This window comes from Eubalaena glacialis, chromosome 2 (genome assembly GCF_028564815.1).
Source record: "Eubalaena glacialis isolate mEubGla1 chromosome 2, mEubGla1.1.hap2.+ XY, whole genome shotgun sequence".
NCBI lineage: Eukaryota > Metazoa > Chordata > Mammalia > Artiodactyla > Balaenidae > Eubalaena > Eubalaena glacialis.
Genome location: NC_083717.1, coordinates 182,691,460 through 182,715,711, shown reverse-complemented (window position 1 = coordinate 182,715,711; position 24,252 = coordinate 182,691,460). Strand labels below are relative to the sequence as shown.

The 24,252-nt window shown below is 42.7% G+C and overlaps 1 protein-coding gene across 1 annotated transcript in view; it reads right to left on the bottom strand.

The window, feature by feature from the left end:
• Nucleotides 1–24,252, bottom strand: part of DGLUCY (D-glutamate cyclase) — an 85,901-nt gene that overhangs the window by 4,453 nt on the left and 57,196 nt on the right. The window contains 5 exon segments of the mRNA XM_061181497.1: nucleotides 2,607–2,659; nucleotides 2,662–2,757; nucleotides 17,330–17,449; nucleotides 20,158–20,306; nucleotides 23,403–23,502. Of these exon segments, the coding sequence (XP_061037480.1) occupies nucleotides 2,607–2,659; nucleotides 2,662–2,757; nucleotides 17,330–17,449; nucleotides 20,158–20,306; nucleotides 23,403–23,502 (518 nt within the window).

The following is a 24,252-nucleotide window of genomic DNA, read 5'->3' as shown; positions in this document are numbered from 1 at the left end:
GTGTGGCTTTGGGCAAGCCGCCTTCCCTCTCAGGGCCTCAGCCCCCTCCTCTGTAAAGTGGGGATAACAAACCAATCCGGGGAGAAATGGGGGCGGGTGCAGGAGGGAGACAGACACAGAGGCAGAAGGAAAAAGGGAGCAGAAAGGGTGCGAGACAATGTAAAAGAAGGACAGGGAGGCAGGGAGGGGCTCTGGATGCAGACGCTTCGCACAAGCGAGGGGCCCCAGGACCTCAGCTGCTGTCTCCAGGCTCAACGCTCAGGAACCTTCCTGTCTCCTGCATCGCCTCCCCATCTTCCCCCGCCAGCCTCTGCCACGACGCTGAGAACCCACCGTCTAGTCCAGGGTCTCAAATGTGGTCCCCGCAGCAGCAGCATCGGTAGCAGCAGCAGCAACATTGCCTGAGAACTTGTCAGAGACGCAGATTCGCCAGCCCATCTCAGACCTACTGAATCAGGAACCCTGGGGTGGGCCCCACTGTGCACTTTAAGATGCCCCTGAGGTGATTCCTGCTGTCTGGAAGGTCCTTTAGATGCCTCTAAATTTGGAAGAATCACTGCTTTAATAAAGCACGGCATTCATTCATTCATTCATGCACTCATTCATTCAACAAGGATTTACCAAGCACTGGGTTTCCCTCCACTAGTTGCTGGGAAAGCAGATACGAAAGACCTGGTTCCTGATTTCCAGGAGGTTTTTTTTTTGTTTTGTTTTTTCCTCATTTAGCAATCTATGCCTTTGGGGGGGATAAGACTGGGGAAGCCTTAAGTTGCATGAGACTGTTTGGACTGTCTGGGAGTGGCCTTGTGGTCAGCCTGACGGAACTCGAGAAACCACTCCCCGACCCTGACCCGTGCCCTGTGTCCGAGAGCTCCCTCCTCACAGGCTTGGGCAGTAGCTCTGAGGAGAGCAAGCTCTTCCTCACATTGAACCAGAACCTCTGCCTTCTGGCCTGCTTTTGTCTCTCACGCGGCCGAGGAGGGTATCTGTGCCCCTCCCCCAGGAAGCTGTTGAGATCTCAGGCCCCCCAAAATCCTCTCTCCAGCAGGCCAAACACCCCAGCCCCTCTGCTGTTCTCCAGGTGTCCCCAGCCCTCCCACCCTCCTGCCTGCCTGCCCTCAGGCGAAGCTGTCCGCTCACAGGTGAAGTCACCTGTGACCTGGGATTTAGATGTAAAGTCTGGGCTTTGGGCCCAATTTCCCGTGAGCCAGTTACTCTGGAGAATTCCCCTAGAAGGTGCCTGGTACAGACTGACGCGCCACCAGCTTCTGTCCGGGGTGGGCGGGTCCCAGCTCTGCGAGGAGCACCCGCTGGGGAGGGGGTTTGAGCCTGGAATCGGTGTCACGAGACCCGTGGGAACTGAGGCCTGAGGTAGGAACAGCCGAGTCTCCAGGGGCCCATCTCGCTGCTCAGGGTCCAGGGCCGGGAGCAGAATGTCGGAAGCATTTAGAGGGCTGGCTGGCCTTCTCTCTTTTTGTTTTCCCTGCACGTATATGTGAGTTCACATAAGTCAGCCATGCGTGTGCACGTGTGTGTGTGCGTGTGTGTGTGTGCGTGTGTGTCCTGCCTCTGCACTGGTCTATGGGGAACGCCTGGAACTGCACACAGCCCTTCACAGTTGGCTCTGCAGTCAGAGGAGCTCACACAAAAGCCACCCAGTGGGACCCCGGTTCCTCGCTCAAAGCCCTCGCGTGGCTCCCTATTACTTCTCAGGTAGAAGCCTCAGTCAGGAGTCATGGTTTGCTTGGATCTGGCTAATGTGACCTCCCTCTGCCAGGGGTTCTGGCTAATGTGACCTCCCTCTGCCAGGGGTTCTTAATGACCCCAGACTACTTGGAGACTCTGATGAAACGAGGGATTCTTGCCCAGGAAAATCCACGTATGAAACAATTTTGCAACTGTTTCGGAGGACTCGCGGACCCCCTCTTTGTGGATGCTGGGGTCAGAAGCCCTCCTCTGCTCCTATCACACCCTGGCTTGCTGCCGTCCACCTCAAGAGCAGTCTCCCCAAACCAGCGCTAAGCTGGTCCCCGTCTCCGAGCTTTTGTTCCCGCCGTTCCTCCTGCCCAGATGCCGCCCCTTCCACTGGGTTTATCCCTCCCAGCCTTCAGCCCACAGGGTCCTCTTCCCACCTTGGGCCCCCACAACTCAGCACCGTGTAGGATGGCTGACGGTGCCAGCAGAGGTTTCAGCGCCCTTGCCGGTTTTTAAACTCCTTGGAGGGGGATGCTAAGGACACCTACAGCTACCGCTATGAAGTGCCTACCATGGGTCAGGTATTCCGTTCTTCCGAGAATGCTGACTGCCCCTATTTCACAGAGGAAGAAAATGAGGCTCAGAGAGGTTAAGCAACCTGCCTAAAATCAAATTAGAAGGAAAATGGTCATTTATATGAGATCTTTCATAATGATTTAGAGTCACTAGTAGGTCAAAGTCCAGTCCAGTGGTTGCCTGATGGGAGACCTTTGTTTCAAGGCAGGCTCTGCCTCTGGCTTCTGATGCGCAGCAGTGGTGCTGGCCCCTGGCTTATGGATTGAAATATCGCGTCTACTCCTCATCCGGGGAAAAAGTTGCATCCATGAGAGTTGCCTGCTGGGCTATGTTACCTTAGTGATGGATGGGAGGGCCTGAGTCCAGTTCTGTTCTCCAGGAGCTCGAAGGGCCCAACTGCCTTCCTCAGATAACATCTGTGGACCTCACATGAGTTCAGGACGTACAGCGCACAGGCCAAGGCATAACCTCCCCAGTTAGACATGCCTGGAACAACAAAAAAAAGATTCCATCATAGGATCGCAAAAGTCATGTCATTTGCCTGGGAGGAAGAAATTTTCCTCTACTCTTCTAGGTTCTTCTGGCTGGTCTAACAATTAAATTGACATGAGACAGATTAACAGGAGAAAGTTAAACAAAAGTTTAATAACACGTATACACAGGAGAAACCCAGGAGAACAGAGAAACTCACCAAAATGGCTGAAGCCCTCACCTTAAAAACCATCTTCAGCTAAAGAAAAAAGGATTTTAGGGGCATTGGTTTGGTACCAAACCAGTAATCAAAGACCTAATAAAAACAACATAGGAAATTATTTTGATAAAACATAAAATCCCTTCTTTATAGGCAGACTAATCAAAGGTAAAGAAAAACATTTTATAAATTATCAAGAGCAGACTTTTGTCTTCTTAACACAGAGAGAAAACAAGATTCTAATTTTGTATCAGATTACTTTTATTTATTTATTTATTTATTTATTTATTTATTTATTTATGGCTGTGTTGGGTCTTCGTTTCTGTGCGAGGGCTTTCTCCAGTTGCGGCAAGTGGGGGCCACTCTTCATCACGGTGCGCGGGCCTCTCACTATCGTGGCCTCTCTTGTTGCGGAGCACAGGCTCCAGATGCGCAGGCTCAGTAATTGTGGCTCACGGGCCTAGTTGCTCCGCGGCATGTGGGATCTTCCCAGACCAGGGCTCGAAGCCGTGTCCCCTGCATTGGCAGGCAGATTCTCAACCACTGCGCCACCAGGGAAGCCCTATCAGCTTACTTTTAATATTAAAATTCATTCACTCAATTGAATATATTCTAATCTTTGCCAGTCCTGACCACACACAAAACTCTTTTCTCAGAGTTCCTTTTCCATAAACCTACAAATCCTTTTTTTTTTTTACATTCAAACTTTGCCCTATGCTTTTCCTTTTTTTAACTTTTTACTTTATTTTCCTTTAACAAAATGCATTCCCATTCCTTATACCTTTTAAAAATTTTCCTTACATATGAAGATGTTTTCCTTATTTATTTTAGTAGTTTTATGGTATATTAATTAGAATTCTTAACCCTTAGAAAACTTAATTTCTAGTGAAAACTAAGAAGTAAGCAATTGTGAACTGTTTGTTATACCAGTATTTTTAAAATACATTTCATAATGTATAATGTATAACAGACCCAAACATCTTTAAGTTTTTTTTTTTGTAATAAGAAGACAAAACTAGGTAAACTTAGACTTGTTTAGCAATTAATATTTCAGTATTTTATCTTATTTGGAAATGATCTAGACATTCAATGAATTCCCATCATTTAACTAACTTAGAAAAACTCTAAAGTTTTAAATTACCAAAAGATTTTCGAAGTTATTTTTAAGTCTTATCCCATTTATATCAATATTTATCTAAATCATTTGTTTCCAACAATTACGTTTAGAGTACTCATGAAAACTTCATGAGACATTAAAGTCAACTATCATCCCAAGCTATTCTTCTTGCTGATAAACTTCGTAACAGACATAACATGAACTTATTTGACTAGTAAACCCAGGTAGAATAAAAGTTTTATATTTAATGCTGATAACTCTAAAGACATGCCTATTTTAATTAAAGCAGTAACTTTAAATTTGCTTTTATTTACTAAAGGTTAATCTTAGATCATGTGAACTTGAAAAATATTTGGGTTAGTCTGTTATATTTAGAACTATTTAATTCAAAAGTGCTTACTTTTAAGCCAATTAGAGTTCTTCTACAAGTTACTTTTGGCAATACCATCAGAAGGTAGAAAAATACCCTATCTATAACATGCATGCATAGGTATACAGACAGACACAACCAGAGACCTCATAGCTTTCATTTTAAGACTTTAGTCATGAATCAGGTATAACAATATAAAACTCACTCGTTCATAAACATCAGTTGCAGTACGTTAAGTTTATCCACTCAGATGGCAAAGGCTTTTTACTATACGTGGAAAAGACTTTTAAGATTTGTATTTGTCCTTGACAAATAATATTAATTAAAGAAGCTGTGAATTAGATTTTGGGTAAGGGAGCACTTCCAGCAGTTAGTAATTTTTTTTTTTTTTTGGCTGCGTTGGGTCTTCGTTGCTACGCTCGGGCTTTCTCTAGTTGAGGCAAGCAGGGGCTACTCTTCGTCGTGGTGCGCAGGCTTCTCATTGTGGTGGCTTCCCTTGTTGTGGAGTATGGGCCCTAGAGCGCGCGGGCTTCAGTAGTTCTGGTGTGGGGGCTCAGTAGTTGTGGCTCACGGGCTCAGTAGTTTTGACGCACAGGCTTAGTTGCTCCGCAGCATGTGGGATCTTCCCAGACCAGGGCTCGAACCCGTGTCCCCTGCACTGGCAGGCAGATTCTTAACCACTGTGCCACCAGGGAAGTCCGGTTAGTACTTCTGAAAAGGCCTTTTTCCCTTTTTTCCCCCCAGGTTCTATTGATTGATTCCCCAGGCTCAGTCTCAGGTGACTGTGGGCTGTGCTTACATTTCTGATTGTGTAGAGATTTACAAGACAAAGACAGTTGCTTTCAATTCCACAAAGAACTGGGCTACTGCCTAAATGATATCAAAAGGCTGATCTGCTCATCCAACTATATTTTCTTTAATTTGCTTCTTTATATCAGGGAGAAGATTTCCAATTAAAATGGAAATCAAAAGATTTCTATGTTTTAGAAAAAAAACCAAAAAACAAAAAAAAAGATATCTATGTTTTAGAACTTCAGAGATCAATGCATCATGCCTTCAAAAAGTCTGCACAAGGTATTCAACAAAGGCCCTCTTTATGAGTGCTCAAGTCAACCCCAGACCAATCCCTCCAATGGTGGAGGGGCAAAAAGCCTCCACCATTGCTCCTATCAGGCCCCAGTATCAGGTCCCAGTATCAGCCCCCAGTTTTCATCTCACATTGTGTGGGCTCAGGCAACCCTACTGACTCTCATTAGCATGTCTGATTAACATTGCCCAAAGGGTGGATTTATGTGCCCTGTCTTACAATACCAAGCAGTGGAAACATTCCCCAGGGAGACGCAATGTCTACCCCGACAATACAATCAGGCAAAAGAGACATAACCACCTTACATAAAGCCCATTCACACATTGCAATTTTCTTACAAGCTCTCACTTCAATTTCATCAACTCTTATACCTTTGAGCATAGCCTCCATTAGGACCCCATCAATAAGTCTCAGTCTTACAATACTGGGTAGGAGAAGTGTTCCTGGCCAGACATAACATCCATTCCCATAAAGCATTCCAGCAACGTTGTTTAACCTCTTCATATAACACCCACTCAAACATTCCGACTTTTATAATCTTATCAACTCTTGTACTTTTTACTCTTCTCAATCTTGTTGTAGCCCAAGTCAGGGTTCCACTAATGGGTTTTTGTACCACAGCTTGTGAGGTTCTGGCATCAAGGAGTTCCAGAAACTTCTCTCCATCCCCCTGCCATCTCCCCACTCTTGTGTAAAAGGCTTTGGGTCTGCAGTGAGGCGTTGAGCCAAGGGACCCAGGCCCTTTTGTCAATCTTTAACTCAATTAATCGACCTAATTCTTGCCCCAAGTGATTGTTGGTTAGGTTTCTCATTGTAATTTTTGCCTTCCAGTTTAAAAAATTTCTCCAAACTGGAGTAAGTAGAGTGAACTTGTTTGGGGCCCTTTAATGTTTTGGGGATCAAAGCGTGTCCCTTTGGCTCACCTAATCTTAGATAGTGCTGTATTAAAAACCTTTATTTTAATCCCATCAATGTCCATTTTACTTATCTCATTTCTTAATAGCCATCTGAAGATTTTCATCCTGCTGGGACAAGTCCCGTGAGTCTTCTCTTTCTGATTCCTCTTTATTCTGCAACTTTCAATATTTGCTTTATTTACCTTCTTAATAACCCTTTAACAAGTTCTACCTTTTTGGGAAGAGTACCTTGACTTCCCCCTTGGTTTCTTCCCATTCTCTTGTTAATTAACCGAATGCTTTTATTAGCACCTGTAAGACCCATGAGGGGAAGCTGAGACACCAAATTTGATAAGGTTTCCCAAATCTTTTTTGTTTTGTTTTGTTTTTTAATTAAGGGAGTTCTTAGGGTTAGCCATTATATTTTTTTGTTTCCACCTTTTAATTTGGTCTTTCCACAGGTGCCAATAAAACAGCTGTTTACAATGAGAGTTCTCTAAAAAATTTACCAATTTAGAAGTTTTTGCAATTCAAAGGATCCATCATCTGCTATTGACGAATAGTATCTTAATAGCAACACAAACCAATAAGTCTTTTTATGCCTTAACCATGGATGAAAGAGGCATCCCACAAGAATGTAAAGGACACAGCCCTAACAAGATCCAGAAATTTCACTCCCCAAAATAGTCTAAGAAAGTGGAGACTTTTGTTGCATCACTAATAAAGCAACAAAGGTTGAACAACAAAGGCCCCTTATGGACTGGACCCTTTATGACAAACTCCCCTGAGAGCTGGCGTGGCCACACAAAGAGACGCCAGTCAGAAGCCTGGGTTGTTACCTGGGCTTCTGACCAGTTGGCTACAGCTGCTCGGAATCCCAGTCTATCTGACTGCAAAATGCATACCAGTATGTGTACCCTTCTGATGGCAGAGACCAGAGAGAGTTTTCTCACTGGTCAGCAAACCAAGCTCTTCAGGATGTATAATAAGATGGAAGGAAAAAACTCATCCAGTTTTTTTTTTCTTATATGTACATTAACAGCTTTAAGCTAAGTTTTGGGTTTCTTGGAGCCAAACTAATACCTAAGAGGGATGTACTGTGGGGCTGAGGATTGTGAAGTATTTTACAGTGTACCTCGTGATACAGAAATTTTCTTGAGGTTGGTGGGTGACCTAGTATTGATCTAACCCATTCCATGACCGACTTACCCTTTCACAAGTGCCTACTTGAGGTGGTGAGCGCCCTGAGGGCCCTTAAATTCTCAGCCCTTGCCCACCAGTGGTGCAGCTGTGACTTCCAAGGCATTCCTTAGCAGTAGCTCTTATCTCATGCATATTAACTCACTGAGCGTAGTTTGCCTAAATAGACAGTGGTCTGGTGAGACTAGCAAACTCACCAGTCTGCGGGGCCAGCCTAGACAACAAGCTTAAAGGACCTATGCCTGCGTCCTACCCTATGGAATTTCCTTCTTATGACAAACAACACAATAGAGAGATAAAGAAAAAAAATAACCATCTTTGGGAGGAAAAGGATCAACAAATCAAGAGTACTCTGCCAGTTTTCAAAACAAGAGTCTCTGGGTCCAAGGAACTAGCTCCATAAATATTTCTCCTGTTAATCTAACTTTAGAAAAGCAATAAAGGCCCCCACTACACCTAGCCCATATTCTCTGCAGATACCTCTGGTTATAGCTCTATTCTGGGAACAGGCCCTTTAACTAAATTCTTTATGCAGTTAAGGGGGAGCTAAAAAGAAAAACTTCCCGAGTCTTCTGTTTTTTAAAAATCATCATCCTCTGTACACCTGAAACTAACACAACATTGTAAATCAACTATACTCCAATAAAAATTTTTTAAAGATCATACTAAATTAATCCTCATGCCAAGGAGACAGATTTTGGGGTCACAAATTTTGCTCCCCAACAGGTTCATCACCCTGCCTCTAAGCAGCAGAACTCAAAGAATGGTCCCAAGACCAGTGGCACCTGTAGTACCTGGGAACTTGTTAGAAACACAAATTCTTGGGTCCCAGCCTAGACCTACTTAATCGATACTCAGCAAGGGAATAGGGGAGCAAACTGAGTTTTAATAAGCTCTCCAGGTGATTCTGATTCAAGTTAAAGTTTGAGAACCATTGCTCTAAACCACCTGGGTTATGCACTGTTAGTGACCAGAAGAGAAGAACATTCAAGCTATAACCCTAGGAAGCCATTCCAGAACTCTCCCTTATGGCTAACCTGAATCCCTCACGCTGCATGGAAGCCCACCATCAGAGGGGCTAGGTAACAGCTCCATCATGCTGTGTTGCATCACTTCTTCTTGTGCTTAAAGATCACTCCTAGGTCAGTCAGAAGCCAAAAGTGGGTTTGTACTGAGTATAAGAATTAGAAGCCAACATGCAAAACGAAAAAATGCTGATTGTGCTGTGATGAGATGATAGTATTTTTGTCCTCCGTCACCCTTCACTACCGCCTTTTGAGAATGTCTATAGTATTGTTACGTCATCTTTTCAATTAAAAAAGTGAAAGGTATGCTGTATTCAAGCATGGCTAGATCATGCATGGCTAGATCATGGGATACATAGTGGAGATCAGGGAGATGAGGCTGAGAGGATCCCCAAGACCAGGAAAAGGGACTAGACTTGAGCCCATATTCAGGAGCCTGTTCTGGGAGGCCCCCTGTGATGTCCCGCTGCAAACTTGGATCTCTATAGGCACCAGATAGCACAGAAGAATACACCTTTAGGGCCAAGGCACCATTTGCTTGTGGACCCTGTCGTGGGTTTTTTCTCTTCTCACTTCCACCATACCTGTCTGACTATGGCTGGGCCTGACACGTTGCTGACCAGCCCTGGTGTCAAGAACCAAAGATGGAGTCAGCAGGGCTTCTGTGCCTCCTAATTCACTCTCCTTGGGAGATCCACTACCTGCCTACTGCCCCCTCTTGACTGCCCCTCCTGGAAGAAGAACAGCAAATCTGCCGTGACTACCCAGCCCAGGGCCAGCCTGGATGACTTTGAAAAGGCTTCCTCTAATCCTCAGAGAGACTCACTTTGTGCGTGAGGCCAGCGAAGCTTGGAAATAAGAGCTGCCATCTCCTTACTGATTCCAGAGCCCTTGATCTTTCTTGTCTTCGCTGTGCTGAAGGAGCAGACAAACTTCTCTGCTTTCAGGCCCCAGCAGCTCCCAACCCTAACTGCATGGGCCCCTTTCCATCTCTCTCAGACCCAAACCACAGATTATCATCTGAAACTCATTCCAGATAACAGCCCCTCTCTCCCCACTGCCAACTGGGATCACCTTTTCTTTTTGGGGAACTTCACCTGCTGCTAAAATCACATCAGTGATGCAGTTGGCCAAGCCCTTGAGATTTGTTCAATTATACAGAGAACCTACATTCTGGGTGGCAGACAAACTTGAGGAAATCTGAGGACTTCCAAACAGATTCTCCAGAGGCTCCCTTCCACTGACATCCAAGACCCCAGGATAAAGGGGACTAGTAAATAATAGACCTGCCGACAGCAAGCAAGCTCGGCACGCCTGAGGGGTAGGGTTTGTCTGGGTGTCCCAGCCGAAAAGCTAACCCAGGGTAGAGACCTGAGACATAAGATGTTGAACATCTTTTCATATCCTTACTTGCCATCTGTACGTCTTCTTTGGTGAGGTGTCTGTTCAGGTCTTTTGCCAATTTTTAAACTGGGCTGTTTATTTTATTAGTAGTGAGTTTTAAGAGTTCTTTGTATATTTTGGGTAACAGTCTTTTATCAGAAACGTCTTTTGTAAATGTTTTCTTCAAGTCTATGCCTCGTCTTCTCATTCTCTTGACATTGTCTTCTTCAGAGCAGAAGTTTTACATTTCCTTCTTTCAGTTTTATTGAGATATAACTGATATACAGCATTGTATAAGTTTAAGGTGTAAAGCACAGCAATTTGACTCACAAACGTCATGAAATGATTACCACAAGTTTCGTGAGCATCCATCAACTCAAATCATCTCATATAGATACAAAATTAAAGAAACAGAAAACAAGTTTTCCTCATGATGAGAACTCTTAGGATTTACTGTCTTAACAACCTTCACTTATAACATACAGCAGTGTTCATTATACTTATCATGTTGTACATTACATCCCTAGTGCTTATTTATCTTATAACTGGGACTTTGTGCCTTTTGACCACTTTTGTCCAATTCCCCCTCCCCCCACCCTTTTTCTCTGGTAACTACAAATCTGATCTTTTTTTCTGTCAGTTTGTTTGTTTTTGAAGTGTAATTGACCTACAACACTATGTTAGTTCCTGGTATACAACATAGTGATTCTGTATTTCTATACAATTCAAAATGACCACCGCTGTAAGTCTGGCTAATATCTGTCACCATACAAAGATATTACATAATTATTGACTATATTCCTCAAACTGTACATTTCCTACCCATGACTCATTTTTTTTTAACTGGGAGTTTGTACTTCTTAATCTCCCTCAGCTATTTCTTTCCTCCCCAACCCCCTGGCAATCACCTATTTGTTCTCTGTATCTATGACTCTGTTTCTGTTCAGTTATGTGTGTTCATTTGTTTTGTTTTTTAGATTCCCCATATAAGTGAAATCATACAGTATTTGTCCTTCTCTGTCTGACTTATTTCACTTAGCGTAATCCCCTCTAAGTTCATCTGTGTTGTTGCAAATGGAAAGATTCCATTCTTTTTTATGGCTGAGTAATATTCCATTATATATATACCACATCTTCTTTATCCATTCATCTATTGATGGGCATTTAGGTTGCTTCTGTATCTTGACTATTGAATATAATGCTGCAATGAACATGGGGAGGTGCATATATCTTTTCTAATTAGTGTTTTAATTTTCTTTGGATAAATACCCAGGAGTGGAATTGCTGGATTGTATGGTAGTTCTATTTTTAATTTTTTGAGGAATCTCCATACTGTTTTCATAGTGGCTACACCAATTTATATTCCCACCAACAGTGTACGGGGTTCCCTTTTCTCCACATCCTCGCCAACACTTGTTGTTTGTTATCTTTTGATAATAGCCACTCTGACAGGTGTAAGGTGAGATCTCATTGTGGTTTTGATTTTCATTTCCCTGATGATTAGTGATGTTGAGCATCTTTTCATGTGCCTGTTAGCCATCTGTGTATCTTCTTTTGAAAAAAAAAATGTCTGTTCAGGTCCTCTGCCCATTTTTTAATCATGCTGTTTGTTTGTTTTTTTGATGTTGAGTCTTGTGAGTTCTTTGTATATTTTGGATATTAACCCCTTATCAAATATATCATTTGCAAATATCTTCTCCCATTCAGTAGGTGGCCTTTTGTTGACAGTTTTCTTTGCTGTGTAAAAAATTTGTAGTTTGATATAGTCCTATTTATTTATTTTTGCTTTTGTTTCCCTTGCCTGAGGAGAGAGATGCAAAAAAATATTGCTAAAACTAATGTCAAAGAATGTACTGGCTATGTTTTCTCCTAGAAATTTTTTGGTTTCAAGTCTTCCATTTAAGTCTTTAATCCATTTGGAGTTTACTTTTGTATATGGTATGAGAAAGTAGTCCAGTCTGATTGTTTTGCATGTAGCTGTCCAGTTTTCCCAACACCATTTATTGAAGAGGCTGTCTTTTTCCTATTGTATATTCTTGCCTCCTTTGTCATAGATTAATGGACGATATAAGTGCAGGTTCATTTCTGAGCTCTCTATCTGTTCCATTGATCTATGTGTTTGATTTTGTGCCAGTAACATACTGTTTTGATTAGTGTAGCTTTGTAGTATAGTTTGGGAGGCTCTCCAAGATCAGCAAGTGGGTTTGATCCAGGCTCCTTTCAAATTGCTGCTTCCACCCTGGGTCTCAAAGTGTGTGGTATTTTGTGTGCTCCCTTTAAGAGCAGAGTCTCTGTTTCCTACAGCCCTCTGGCTCTCCCGAAAGAAAGCCCCATTGTCCTTCAAAGCCAAACATTCATAGGGTCTTCCTAGTGCAGGACCCCCAGGCTGGGGATCCTGAGGTGGGGTTCAGACCCCTTGATTCTTGGGGAGAAGCTCTGTAATTGTAATTATCCTCCCATTTGTGGGTTGCCTACTTGGGTATAGGTCTTGACTATACCACATCTTCACCTCCTTTCCCATCTCATTGTGGTTCTTTCTTTATATCCGTAGTTGTAGAAGATCTTTTCTGCTAGTCTTCAGGTCGTTCTCACTGATAGTTGCTCTGTAAATAGTTGTAATTTTGGTGTATCTGTGGGAGGAAGTGAGCTCAGGGTCTTCCTACTCTGCCATCTTGGCCACTCTCCAGAAGTTTTTAATTTTAATAAAGTCCAGCTTATCAATTCTTTCTTTCATGGATCACACATTGGTGTTTTATCTAAAAAGGCATCACCATACCTAAGGTCTAGGTTTTCCCTTATGTTATCTTCTAGGAGTTTTACAGTTTTGAATTTTACATTTAGGTCTGTGATCCATTTTGAATGAACTTTTGTGAAGGATGTCCAGTTGTTCCAGCACTATTTGTTGAAAAGACTACCTTTGCTCCTTTGTTAAAGATAATTTGACTTTATCTGTATGGGTCTATTTCTGGGCTCTCTATTCTGTTCAGTTGATCTATTTGATCTTTTGCCAATACCACACTGTCATGATTGCTGTAGCTTTATAGTCAGCTTTGAAGCCAGGTAGTGTTAGTCCTCCAACTTTTTCTTCTTCAAAATTGTGTTGGCTATTCTGGATCTTTTGTCTCTCCATATACACTTTAGAATCATTTTGTTGATATCCACAAAATAACTTCCGGGGGTTTTGATTTGGATTACATTGTGTCTATAGATCAAGTTGGGAAGAACAGACATCTTAACAATGTTGAGTCTTCCAATCCATGAACATGGAATATCTTTCTATTTACTTTTTTGATATCTTTCATCAGAGCTCTGCAGTTTTCTTCATCTAAATTTTGTACATATTTTGTTAGATTTATACCTAAGTATGTCATTTTTAATCAAATTTATGGGCACAGAGTTGTTCATGGCATTCTTTTATTACTCTTTTAATTTCCATGGCATCTGTAGTGATGTGCCCTCATTTATTTTTAGTAATTTGTGTCTTCTCTCTTTTTTTCTTAGTTAGCCTGGCTGGAGGCTTATCAATTTTGTTGATCTTTTCAAAGAACCAGCTTTTGGTTTTGTTAATTTTCTCTATTGATTTCCTGTTTTCAATTTCATTGATTTCTGCTTTAATTGATATTATTTATTTCCTTCTTTGGATTTAATTTTCTCTTCATTTCCTAGTTTCCTAAGGTGAACACTTAGATTACTGATTTTAATATACACATTTGATATAATAAATTTCCTTGCTTTCACTGCGTCCCACAAATTTTGATAAATTGTATTTTCATCAAGTTCAAAATATTTTAAAATTTCTCTTCAGATTTCTTCTTTGACTCATGTGTTATTTAGAAGTGCTGTTTAATCTCCAAGTATTTTGGGATTTTTCCAGCTATCTTTTTGTTACTGATTTCTAGTTTGATTCCATTGTGATCTGATAGCAGACATGTTATGATTTCTAGTCTTTAAAATTTGTTAAGGTGGTATTTATGGTCCAGAATGTAGTCTATCTTGGTGAATGTTCCATGTGAGCTTGAGAAGAATGCATAGGCTATTGTTGTTGGATGAAGTAGGCCATAAGATGTCCATTATATACAGTTAATTGATGGTGTTGCTGAGTTCAACTATGCCCTTACTGATTTTCTGCCTGCTGGATTTGTCCATTTCTGATAGAGCTGTGTTAAAGTCTCCAATCATAATAGTGGATTCATCTATTCTTCCTTGCAGTTCTATCAGTTTTTGCCTGACACTTTAGGAGTATGCACATTAAGAATTTTTATGTCCTCTTGGAGTATTTACCCCTTTATCATTATGTAATGCCCCTTTTAACCCTGGTAACTTTCCTGAACTGTTCTGAAGTTTGCTCTGTCTGAAATTTATATAGCTACTCCTACTTTCTTTTGACTAGTGTTAACATGGTATATCTTTCTCCAAACCTTTACTGTTAATCTATACATTTCTTTATATTTAAAGTGGGTTTCTTGAGACAACCATATTTGGGTCTTGTTTTTTGATCCACTCTGACAATCTCTGTCTTTTAATTGGAATATTTAGACCATTGATGTTTAAGGTGATTATTGATATGATTGGATTACTATCTACCATACTTGTTGCTATTTTCTATTTGTTGCCCTTGTTCTTTTTCCTATTTTGTCTTTCACATTTTTTCTGACTTTCATGGTTTTAATTGAACACTTTATATGATACTATTTTCTCTCCTTTCTTAGCATATCAATAATACTTCTTTAAAAAAAAATTTTTTTTTAGTGGTTGCCCTAGAGTTTGCAATGTATGTTTACAATGAATCCAGGTCCACTTTCAAATAAGCACTTCACAGGTAGCTCAAGCATGTTATAATAACAAAATATTCCTAATTCTTCCCTCTCATCCCTTGTATCATTGCTGTCATTCATTTCATATATATATATATATATATATATATATATATATATATATATATGCCCATATATACACATAAGCACATATTATTGAACACATTGTTGCCATTATTATTTTGAACAAACTGTTATCCATTAGATCAATTAAGAATAAGAGAAATAAAAATTTTAATTTTGCCTTCATTTATTCATTCTCCAATGCTCTTCCTTTCTTGTGTAGATCGAGTTTCTGACCAATATAATTTTCCTTCTCTCTGTAGAATTTCTCTTTTTTCGTTGTTTTAAATATTTATTTATTTATTTGGTTGCACCAGGTCTTAGTTGCAGCAGGCGAGCTCCTTAGTTGTGGCATTCAAACCCTTAGTTGCAGCATGCATGTGGGATCTAGTTCCCTGACCAGGGATCGAACCCAGGCCCCCTGCATTGGGAGCACGGAGTCTTATCCACTGCGCCACCAAGGAAGTCCCTAGAATTTCTTTTTAAAGATTTTTTTTGATGTGGACCATTTTTAAAGTCTTTATTGAGTTTTTTACAATATTGCTTCTGTTTTATGTTTTGGTTTTTTGGCCTCGAGGCATGTGGGATCTTAGCTCCCTGATCAGGGACCTAGAATTTCTTTTAACATTTCCTATAAGACAGGTTTACTAGCAACAAATTCCCCTAATTTTTGTTTGTCTGAGAAATTCTTTATTTCTCCTTCACTTATAAAGGAAAAGTTTCCAGGATACATAATTCTAGGTTGGTGATTTTTCTCTATCAACACTTTAAATATTTCACTCCACTTTCTTCTTGCTTGTGTGGTTTCTGAGGAGAAGTTGGATATAATTCTTATCTTTGCTCCTCTATTGGTAAAGAGTTTTTTTCCTCCATCTTCTTTCCAGATACTTTCTTTATTGTTGATTTTCTGAAATTTGAACATATGTCTAGGTGTAGTTTTTTTGGCATTTATCCTGCTTGGTATTCTCTGAGTTTCCTGGATGTATTGTTTGGTGTCTGACATCAATTTGGGAGAAAATTCTCAGTCATTATTGCTTCAAATATTGCTTCAAATATTTCTTTTCTCTTTCTCGTCCTTCTGGGATTCCCATTACAAATAGGTTGCAGCTCTGTAGTTATCCCACAATTCTTGGGATATTCTTTTCTGTTCTTTTCAATCTTTTTTCTCTTATCTTTTTAGTCTAGGGAGTTCCCATTGTCATATCATCAAGGTCAGAGATGATTTTCTCAGCTGTGTCTAATATACTAATGGGCCCATCAAAGGCATTCTTCATTCTGTTACAAGTGTATTTTATCTCTAGCATTTCTTTTTGATTCTTTATTAGAATTCCCATTTCTCTGCTTACATTATCCATCTGTTATTGCATGTTATCTACTTTTGGGTATTTTCCCTCCCCTAGGTAAGTCAGGCTCTGTTAAAACCCTAGCAGGCTAGGCTCTGGTAAAATAGTTTCTTCTGAGGGCAGGCCTTGTTCAGAAGAACAGGTGCTCTGGTGTATTTCAAAAAATGGCTCACTTTCCCCTCCCTTACCTAAAGCATGAGGGGATTTTTCTCTAATATTCAGTGTGGACCTGGTAGATTCTGTGAAGGTAAAGCTTACAGAAGGGTGGGAGCCCCCTATGACTAGGTCCCCCTGGAGCTTCTAACTCTCAGACTTGTCCACACGAAGCTTCCAGCAACTTGTCAATTACAGTTCAGGTTTTCTTACCCAGGCACTGGTACCCTCAGAGGTTTCTGCTTATCTCCGCGGCTGTTTTTGACTTTGACGATGAAAAGGGAGAGGGCCTTTCTCAGGCATCGGTCAAAATTCCTGACACTTGTGACGAAGTCAAGGGAGGAAGGGTGGGGCCTGGAAGGACCCAGTCACAGGAAAGGTTGTTCCTGATGGGAAGGGCAGCTGCAGGGAGGGGCGGGGCAGCCTGGGGCAGAGGTAAGTGAAAGGAAAGCATGAAGCCTCCTGCATCCTCCAAACGTTTGCCAGATTGTTCTCTTCCTTTCCGCCCCACAGGAGGTACAGATAAAAGCAGAGATGACCCCTCTTCAGAGCACTGATCTGAAGTGACCTGCCTGTCACTCTCTCTCATCTACCTGTAGCTCTTCTCACTGTTTAGCATCACCTGGTGTATTTCTTTGTGAGGGCTCCTTGTCCATCTCCCAACACTAGAGCAGGCACTCTGTGCAGCAGGGCCCTTGCTGCCCCAGCCTCAGTACACAGAGCAATGTCTGGCCCACAGCAAATGTTTGTTGAATGACTGAATGAGAGGCCAGAGGCTAAGAACCAGGTCCCCTTCTTACCCTGGTGCCCTCTAGACTCCACTCATGGAGGAGATGAGTTTCTGGCTGGACAGGCTCCAAGCCAGGTCCCTCCCCCGGGCAGCCTTGCCTGATTGGCTGGCCGTCTGAGCACTCACCAGCGATGACCGCAAAGTCAGTCTCCACGTCACAGGCAATGATGTCCCCATTTCGTATGTGCCTCTTCACGGCCTCCTTGGCTTTGCCCATCCCAAGCTCGTTGCCTCCGTCACCGACCCCTGGAGGGAAGGGAACTGAGTCAGGGCACAGGATCAGGCAAAATGGGGGGTAGTTATGGGGCAGAGCAGCCCCTTCACATGTGCCTCAGGGTGGGGAAAGGGGTTGGCTCTGGGTACATTTCACACTACCAGGAGATGCTGGACTTCTTCAGGTATTCTAGAAACTTCTCCAGTTAAAAATGAGTCAAGGTTTGGAACTCAGCAGAGTGTGGCCGTGTCCACTGTTGGGTCACGTTCTCCAGTCACAGATGGGGTGCCAGGTCCATGAGAGATGGTGACACCCAGGATTTCCTCTCCTTGCCAGTAGCTCCTGCTCAGGGAGGGGCCCCAAGGCCCTGAGTCTCATTACTGTGACCAGACAGCATTCCATTGGCAGAAGGGAACTGGTATAGGTTGTTAAGGTCAATTCTGTAATTTAAAGGCTTCAGTTTCAAGTATGTGAAATGTATGTGTGTCATTTTAGTTAATTTTAATCTACACCAGATAGGCGCCTGGTTAATATGTGAAGCAGCATAATTAGGAATTCACACCCCAGGGGTGGCCTGTTAGCATTTGAAAGAGACCACAGAATAAAGGCCAATTTGCTAGGCACCAGAAGGTTTGTTAATTATTCTAGCATAATAAATGCTAAAATAAATATGTTAGAATAAGTAAATGTCAGAAATTATTTAATTCATTGGTGAAATAAATGGTGTTCAAGATAGGTGAATTGGCTAGAAGTAATTACCAGGTAACTCCACCCTTGCAGGAACAAGATGAAAAAAACTCTAACAAGCCCTGCAGCCTGTGCCCTTTGAGGTGGTGCCCTCGGAACACCATTTGGTCCTGCATCCAGGTGTTTCTGGAGGATTCTGTAGACTAGAGGTCAGCTGAATCTGCCTCTGGAAGATGGTTGCAGCTGCCTCAAGATAACCATTCACCAACGGGATTATCCCAGTGCCCCAAGGACAGGGCGCTGGGCCCCTCAAGCCTACAGAATGGTTGTATGACTGTTTTTGTGTCTATTTCTACAAATATGTGGAAGAATTCCACCAGAGGCAAGCATTCATTGCGTGATGGTGGAGAGGGGCCTGGAGCTGACTCACCTTGGGCATCAGAGACCTGGTCTCGGCCAAAAGAATGGGATGATTGTGAATGACCAGATGCCCTAGGTCCTCACCCTGAGGATTTTTCTCAGAACAGTTTTCTAGATCCATGACAGTCCATTGAATGAAAGAAAATAACAACACCTAGCACTGGTATCTTGTCTATTTCTGTCTCTGCCCTTTAGCATTTTATGAAGTTCATCTTGTTCGTTCCTCAGGTGTGTCCCGTCTGTGGACTTGACCTCACTTTACAGAGTCTCTGAGAGGGGCAGGACCCAGGTAGTGAGTGGGACGTGGGTGTCTTGATTCTCAGTTGAGTGTGATTCCCTGACAAGGCAGCTGCCTGTGGAACTGAGGAATAGGGGTGTTGAGGGAGCAGAGGAGGGAAAGGAGGGTTTGGGGGGTAACTCTGCTGGGCAGGGGGCTGGGCAGCCACAGGAGGGGCTCGGGCTCCCGAGGCCAAGAGAAGGGTCCAGGGGTCCACAAAGGGGGCAGCTTGAAAGCACAGCCAGCTCCACCTGCTTCCTCTGGGATCTTGCGGGCATCGTTAGGGGGAAGAGCACAGATCGGGGGTCCATTCAGTGGGGGAAGAGTGTTTGCTCTACAGCTCCTTTGGACCCTGCTGGCCCGTGTGGACACAGAAAGCCCTTCCGCTCTATCCTGGGAGGCCTCCCCAGCCCAGAGAGGCAGGAAGCACGAAGCCAGCCGCACTGGGGGCACCACACCCAAGGCCTCTTCTGGGAAAGACCAGGGCGATTTGCGGAAATTTTCTACTCAGCCAGGAAGGCTTTCATTGTCTCATCACAATCCCCAAAGCCAAAGGCAACCAATGAGCCTGGGAAACACTCTGAAGTGTTTGAATGGACAGAAAAAGTGAATATGGAACACGACAAACGTGCCTTCATTTCTCCACGCTCTGGTTCCCACCCCAGGGGAGGAATGCTGGCGTCCCAGTCACATCAAGCCTTTCAGAAATTCATAAAGGCAACACGGTCCCACAAAAAGCATAGTAGGTAGGGCCCTGGGAGTCTGGACTCTACGCCTAATTAACTAGGCAACCTCGAGATACCTCCCTAGGCCTCACCTTTGGAAACTATACCTGCCTTACCTACAGGTTTTAAGAGAGGCTTAAACAATACAATGATTGTGAAACCTCTTTGAATACCATAAATTTCTATACAAACATGAATGATCACATTATTAGCAATCAAAATATCACACTGACCATACATTCAAGATATATTTAAAAATGAATAAACTTCATAAGATGATACAGAATACATATGGTACATTGATCCTGTATGACCAAAACAATATACCATGCCTTGATCTTATTATCGTCATTATTTTATTATTAGTTTTGATGTTTTAGAGTTGGACAAATAGAATATGCTCAGTTATTTCCCTTTCCTGCTCGTCATTTCCCTTTCCTGCTCGTGGGAACACTGGATTTCTAAATGTCAGCATCGTTATTGTCTATACCGACCAGAATAAACAAAGACCATCTCTGAAGTGGAAAACAATGGTCCCATATAACTCCTTTTTGTCATGTGTTCAACAGTCAATAAAAAAGGCTTTTAGTGCTGACGTGTTCTTGTTGCATTCTCAGTGCCCCTTGCTTACCAGGTGATGAGATTCCAGGAATCTTCTGCACTGCAAGGAAAAGATCGTCAATGGGGTCCACTACGTGCTTGATGTTCCTCTTCCTTGCGTTGTAGTAATTGCCATCGGCAGCCCTTCCCGTGCGCTCGATCGCCACCAGATGGTCAAACCTGCCAGGGTAGTGAGGGCACAGGGTCCTTATGGAGAGCCAGGTGACTGGCTGGCTCATGCCTTCCTTTGTTTGTGCGAAGGACCCTTCCATCTTCGTTTCCTTCTTTCCTACAGAACTTGGTTGAACATCCACTGTGTGCCAGAGCCTGTGCTGAGGGTTGGTCTCTCAGATCATTTTAAGAAACAGTATCAGAATCTTTAGCAGCATATTAGAGACAGAGGCTGTGAGAGCAGGAAGGCCAACGGTCAGGGTCACCATGGTAAATGCTGCTGGTGCCCCGCCCAGGTCTCCGTTAACCAGAGGGGCACCAGCACCCAGTGGGTTGAGTGTTGGCTGCTACTGGCCCACTGCTGCCCTCTCCCAGGATCTTGTTCACTTTACAGACACAAAACAGACTAAAAAGGAATTGAAATAGAAGACAAATGACTCTAACACAAGATAAACTTGGACAGCAGGAGATAGAGAAAGGGCACGGATAGGATGGTGGTAAGAAGGTGGGTTGCAGAATCAGATTGTGTACAGTTCCAGGTCCTGATGCTGCTGGCCTTGGGCGAGTCGCTTAAACCCTCTAGCTGTCATTTTCTGCATCTGTCAGATGACCTAACAACAGTACGTGTCTCATACTGTGTCGAAAGGCTTAAGTGAGAAAATGCACAAGAGACACTTAGCACAGACCTCCACACCTACTCAGGGCTCGGTAAGTGTTACTTGTGGCTGCTATCATGATTAGGAGGAATACTGTTTTGAAAATCTAATTTAAGAACATGAAAATTGCACTTTTATATCTCTCTAAATCCCCCCAAGATGGAGTTCTTTAAAATCTTAACTCTGCTATGGAAAACTGTACGGTAGTTACTCAAAAATTTTAAAATAGGATTACCATATGATCCAACAATTCCGCTTCTGGGTATAGACCCAAAAGAATTGAAAGCTGGGTTCCAAAGAGGTATTTATGCAACCATGTTCATAGCAGCATTATTCACATTAGGCAGAAGGTGGAAGCAACCAGTCCACTGGTGGATGAACAAGGAAGTAAAATGTGGTCTGTACATACAAGGAAATATTATTCAGCCTTAGAGAGGAGGGAAATTCTGACACCTTATAACATGCACGAACTTTGAGGGTATTTTGCTAAGTGAAATAAGCCCGTCACAAAAGGACAAACACTGTATGATTTCACTTATATGGGATACTAGAGTAGTCAAATTCTAAGAGACAGGAAGTAGGACAGTGGTTGCCAAGGGCGGGGGAGACGGGGGGATGGGGAGTTATTATTTAATGGGGACAGAGTTCCCATTTGGGAAGATGAAAAATTTCGAGAGATGGATGGTGGTGATAGTTGCACAGCTATGTGAATATACCTTATTACCACTGAACTGCACACTAAAAAATGGTTAAAATGGTAAAATTTATGTTTTGCATGTTTTACCACAATATCAAAAAAAACCCCTTCACTCTGAATGCTTTTGCTGTACATGTTTTAAAAATCAAAATCTTCGTGCCTGTCCATGTCCTTTGGTTGTGCTAGAAGGTGGTGCACCTCGTATGCTTGGATGGCAGGCCACAGAGTAGGTGTTAGAATGTGGTCCTGAGGCTACATGCCCAGTGCAGGAAAAGGCAATCACTTTTTCTAAGCAGAACCAGGAAGTGGAAAGAGCTTTGACGCTGAATTTCCTCTAGACGTATATCAATGGCGACGAAAAGGCGTTCAGAACAAGAGCTCCAGTTGAGATGAATACATCCTCTGCTCCGGACTTTTCCCCCAGGGGAACTCATTACATACCTTGTGACGGTGGATTGATTGCTTTAGGCCATAAGGGTCCATTGAGCTACAGCGGGAAGTAATCCAGTCCTGGGAGGCCTGCACCTTGGGAAGACTTAATGCATCTTCTCCAAAGACAGTGGAATCCTCTCTCCGCACAGTCAGATCTGGCTCACCCCCCTCCACGCAGCAAACAGAGCAATACCTGTGTTATCTGGCATCAGGGGTCCCACCCGAGAGAATTTTCTAGTTTCTCCCTGAGTTGCCAGAGCTTGGTTTATATGCCAACCTTTTGGAGAAATAAACATTTCTAATATGTGCCACACACGTTCTGGCAGCTTTAAATAGCATGTCGGATCCCCCATCGAACTTTTCCTTGGTGACTCAGGGTCCTCATTATAAGCTCCAGGTTCTGCTGGGAGCTGCAGGGCAGCTATGCTCTCCAGGCCTCTTAAAGCAGTGTTTTAATATTTGAAGTGGATACTTGTTAGTGGTTGTGAAATAAACATTATTTTTTTTAAACATCTTTATTGGAGTATAATTGCTTTACAATGGTGTGTTAGTTTCTGCTTATGTGAAATAAACTTATTAGGCCAGGTCAGCATTTTCTGAAAAGTGGACCAGAACAGGATAGGATAGGATAGGATAGAATAGAATAGAATAGAAAAGAATAGAAAATATCAGGGTATATTGAACATAGCAAGAGTAAATATTGTTTTTTGAAATTTCTGTTTTAGTTATGTGTATGTGTGTACTGGTTTGCAATGCAAAATGTATTACTGTGGATTGTTGTCAAAAAAGTTTGCAAAACCCTCTTAAAAGTTACAAGATCTGAAATACATCCCTACATATAATGAAGTATTTTTCAAAAATGTTTGACCACAGCACACAGTGAAAAATACACACACACACAGTTTCACAAGAGAGTACTTACCATTACTATACAAGAAATACAATGATATTTCTATTTCTATTTCATTTTCCAAAGATGCTGGTCACCCCCCACTGAAATGATTTCACTTCTCTTTAATGGGTCGTGACCGAGTTTGAGAAACTGCTAGTTTTTGTTTATTTTATAATTTTCCGATCTTCTCCCTCTGTCAGGAAGACATGCCATCTCTCAGAGACTTGCTACTCCCAGAAATCCTCTGCAAAGGCCCCAGACACCTTGAAACCCCCTAGCCTCGTTGGTGAGTCTGGCCCATCAGGACACTGGACTCCTGGCTCTGTCCTCTCTGGGGAACTGAGATGTGCAGAAATGCTGCTTTCAAAGTTAACAGCATGTGGGCTTCTCCACTGTCACCCACTTAAACTGGGATGGGACACACATACCTGGGTGACTTGGGGTTCCCATCTCTGCATAGAAACGCCTGAGCAGCTTCCACCGATCGGCCTTGGTAAGTTAATATTGGGATCTGCCTCTTCAGAACACCTTGAAAATAAAGGCAAAGGGTGGAGCCATCAACCCTAGTGCTGCATTTGGGAAATTCATTTTGGCTTTTCAAAAGCTTCTTTGGAAAGTATCCATTAGTTACCATTATTGAATGACATCTACCTGTAGAATACTTTGCTAGGTAAGCCAAGACCTAGACACAGAGGATACTGAAGTTTACTTTCAGTCCTGAGTAAACCCTAGAGCTGGCCAGCATGGGAGTGGAATCGGGCTAGTGTCACCAGTCTTGTGGGTGAGCAAATATGCTGCACACAGTTGCCCGCAGTACCATGTGACCAGAGGCCTATCCTGGCCCGCTGCTATCGTGAGTGCTGGGGACACAGTCAGGTGCCCGTGGTGACAGTGAGCCAGCTCTCTGCTAAGCATGTGACATGCAGACTCTCAATTTTCGCAACAATTATGTGTGATAAGAACCATTATTTCCCCATTTTACAGAGGAGGAAAACTGAGGCTCAGAGATGTTAAATGACTTGGGCAAAGCCAAGTAGGTAGATTGGTGTCGTGACTAGTTCCCAGCTTAAGTTCTCATCTGCTCCCCAACCCCACCCCCTTGGCTATCTTCTGGGAAGTTCAAGAAAACAGGAAAAATCCCAGAGTCTGGGCCTTAAGTTAATTACTGGCATCAAGTGATTTCCAAAGTGAATTTGACTCTTAAAAATAGCACACTTTCTAATTATAATAATAATACATATTATTGTAGAATATGTGGAACACACACACAAATCCCAA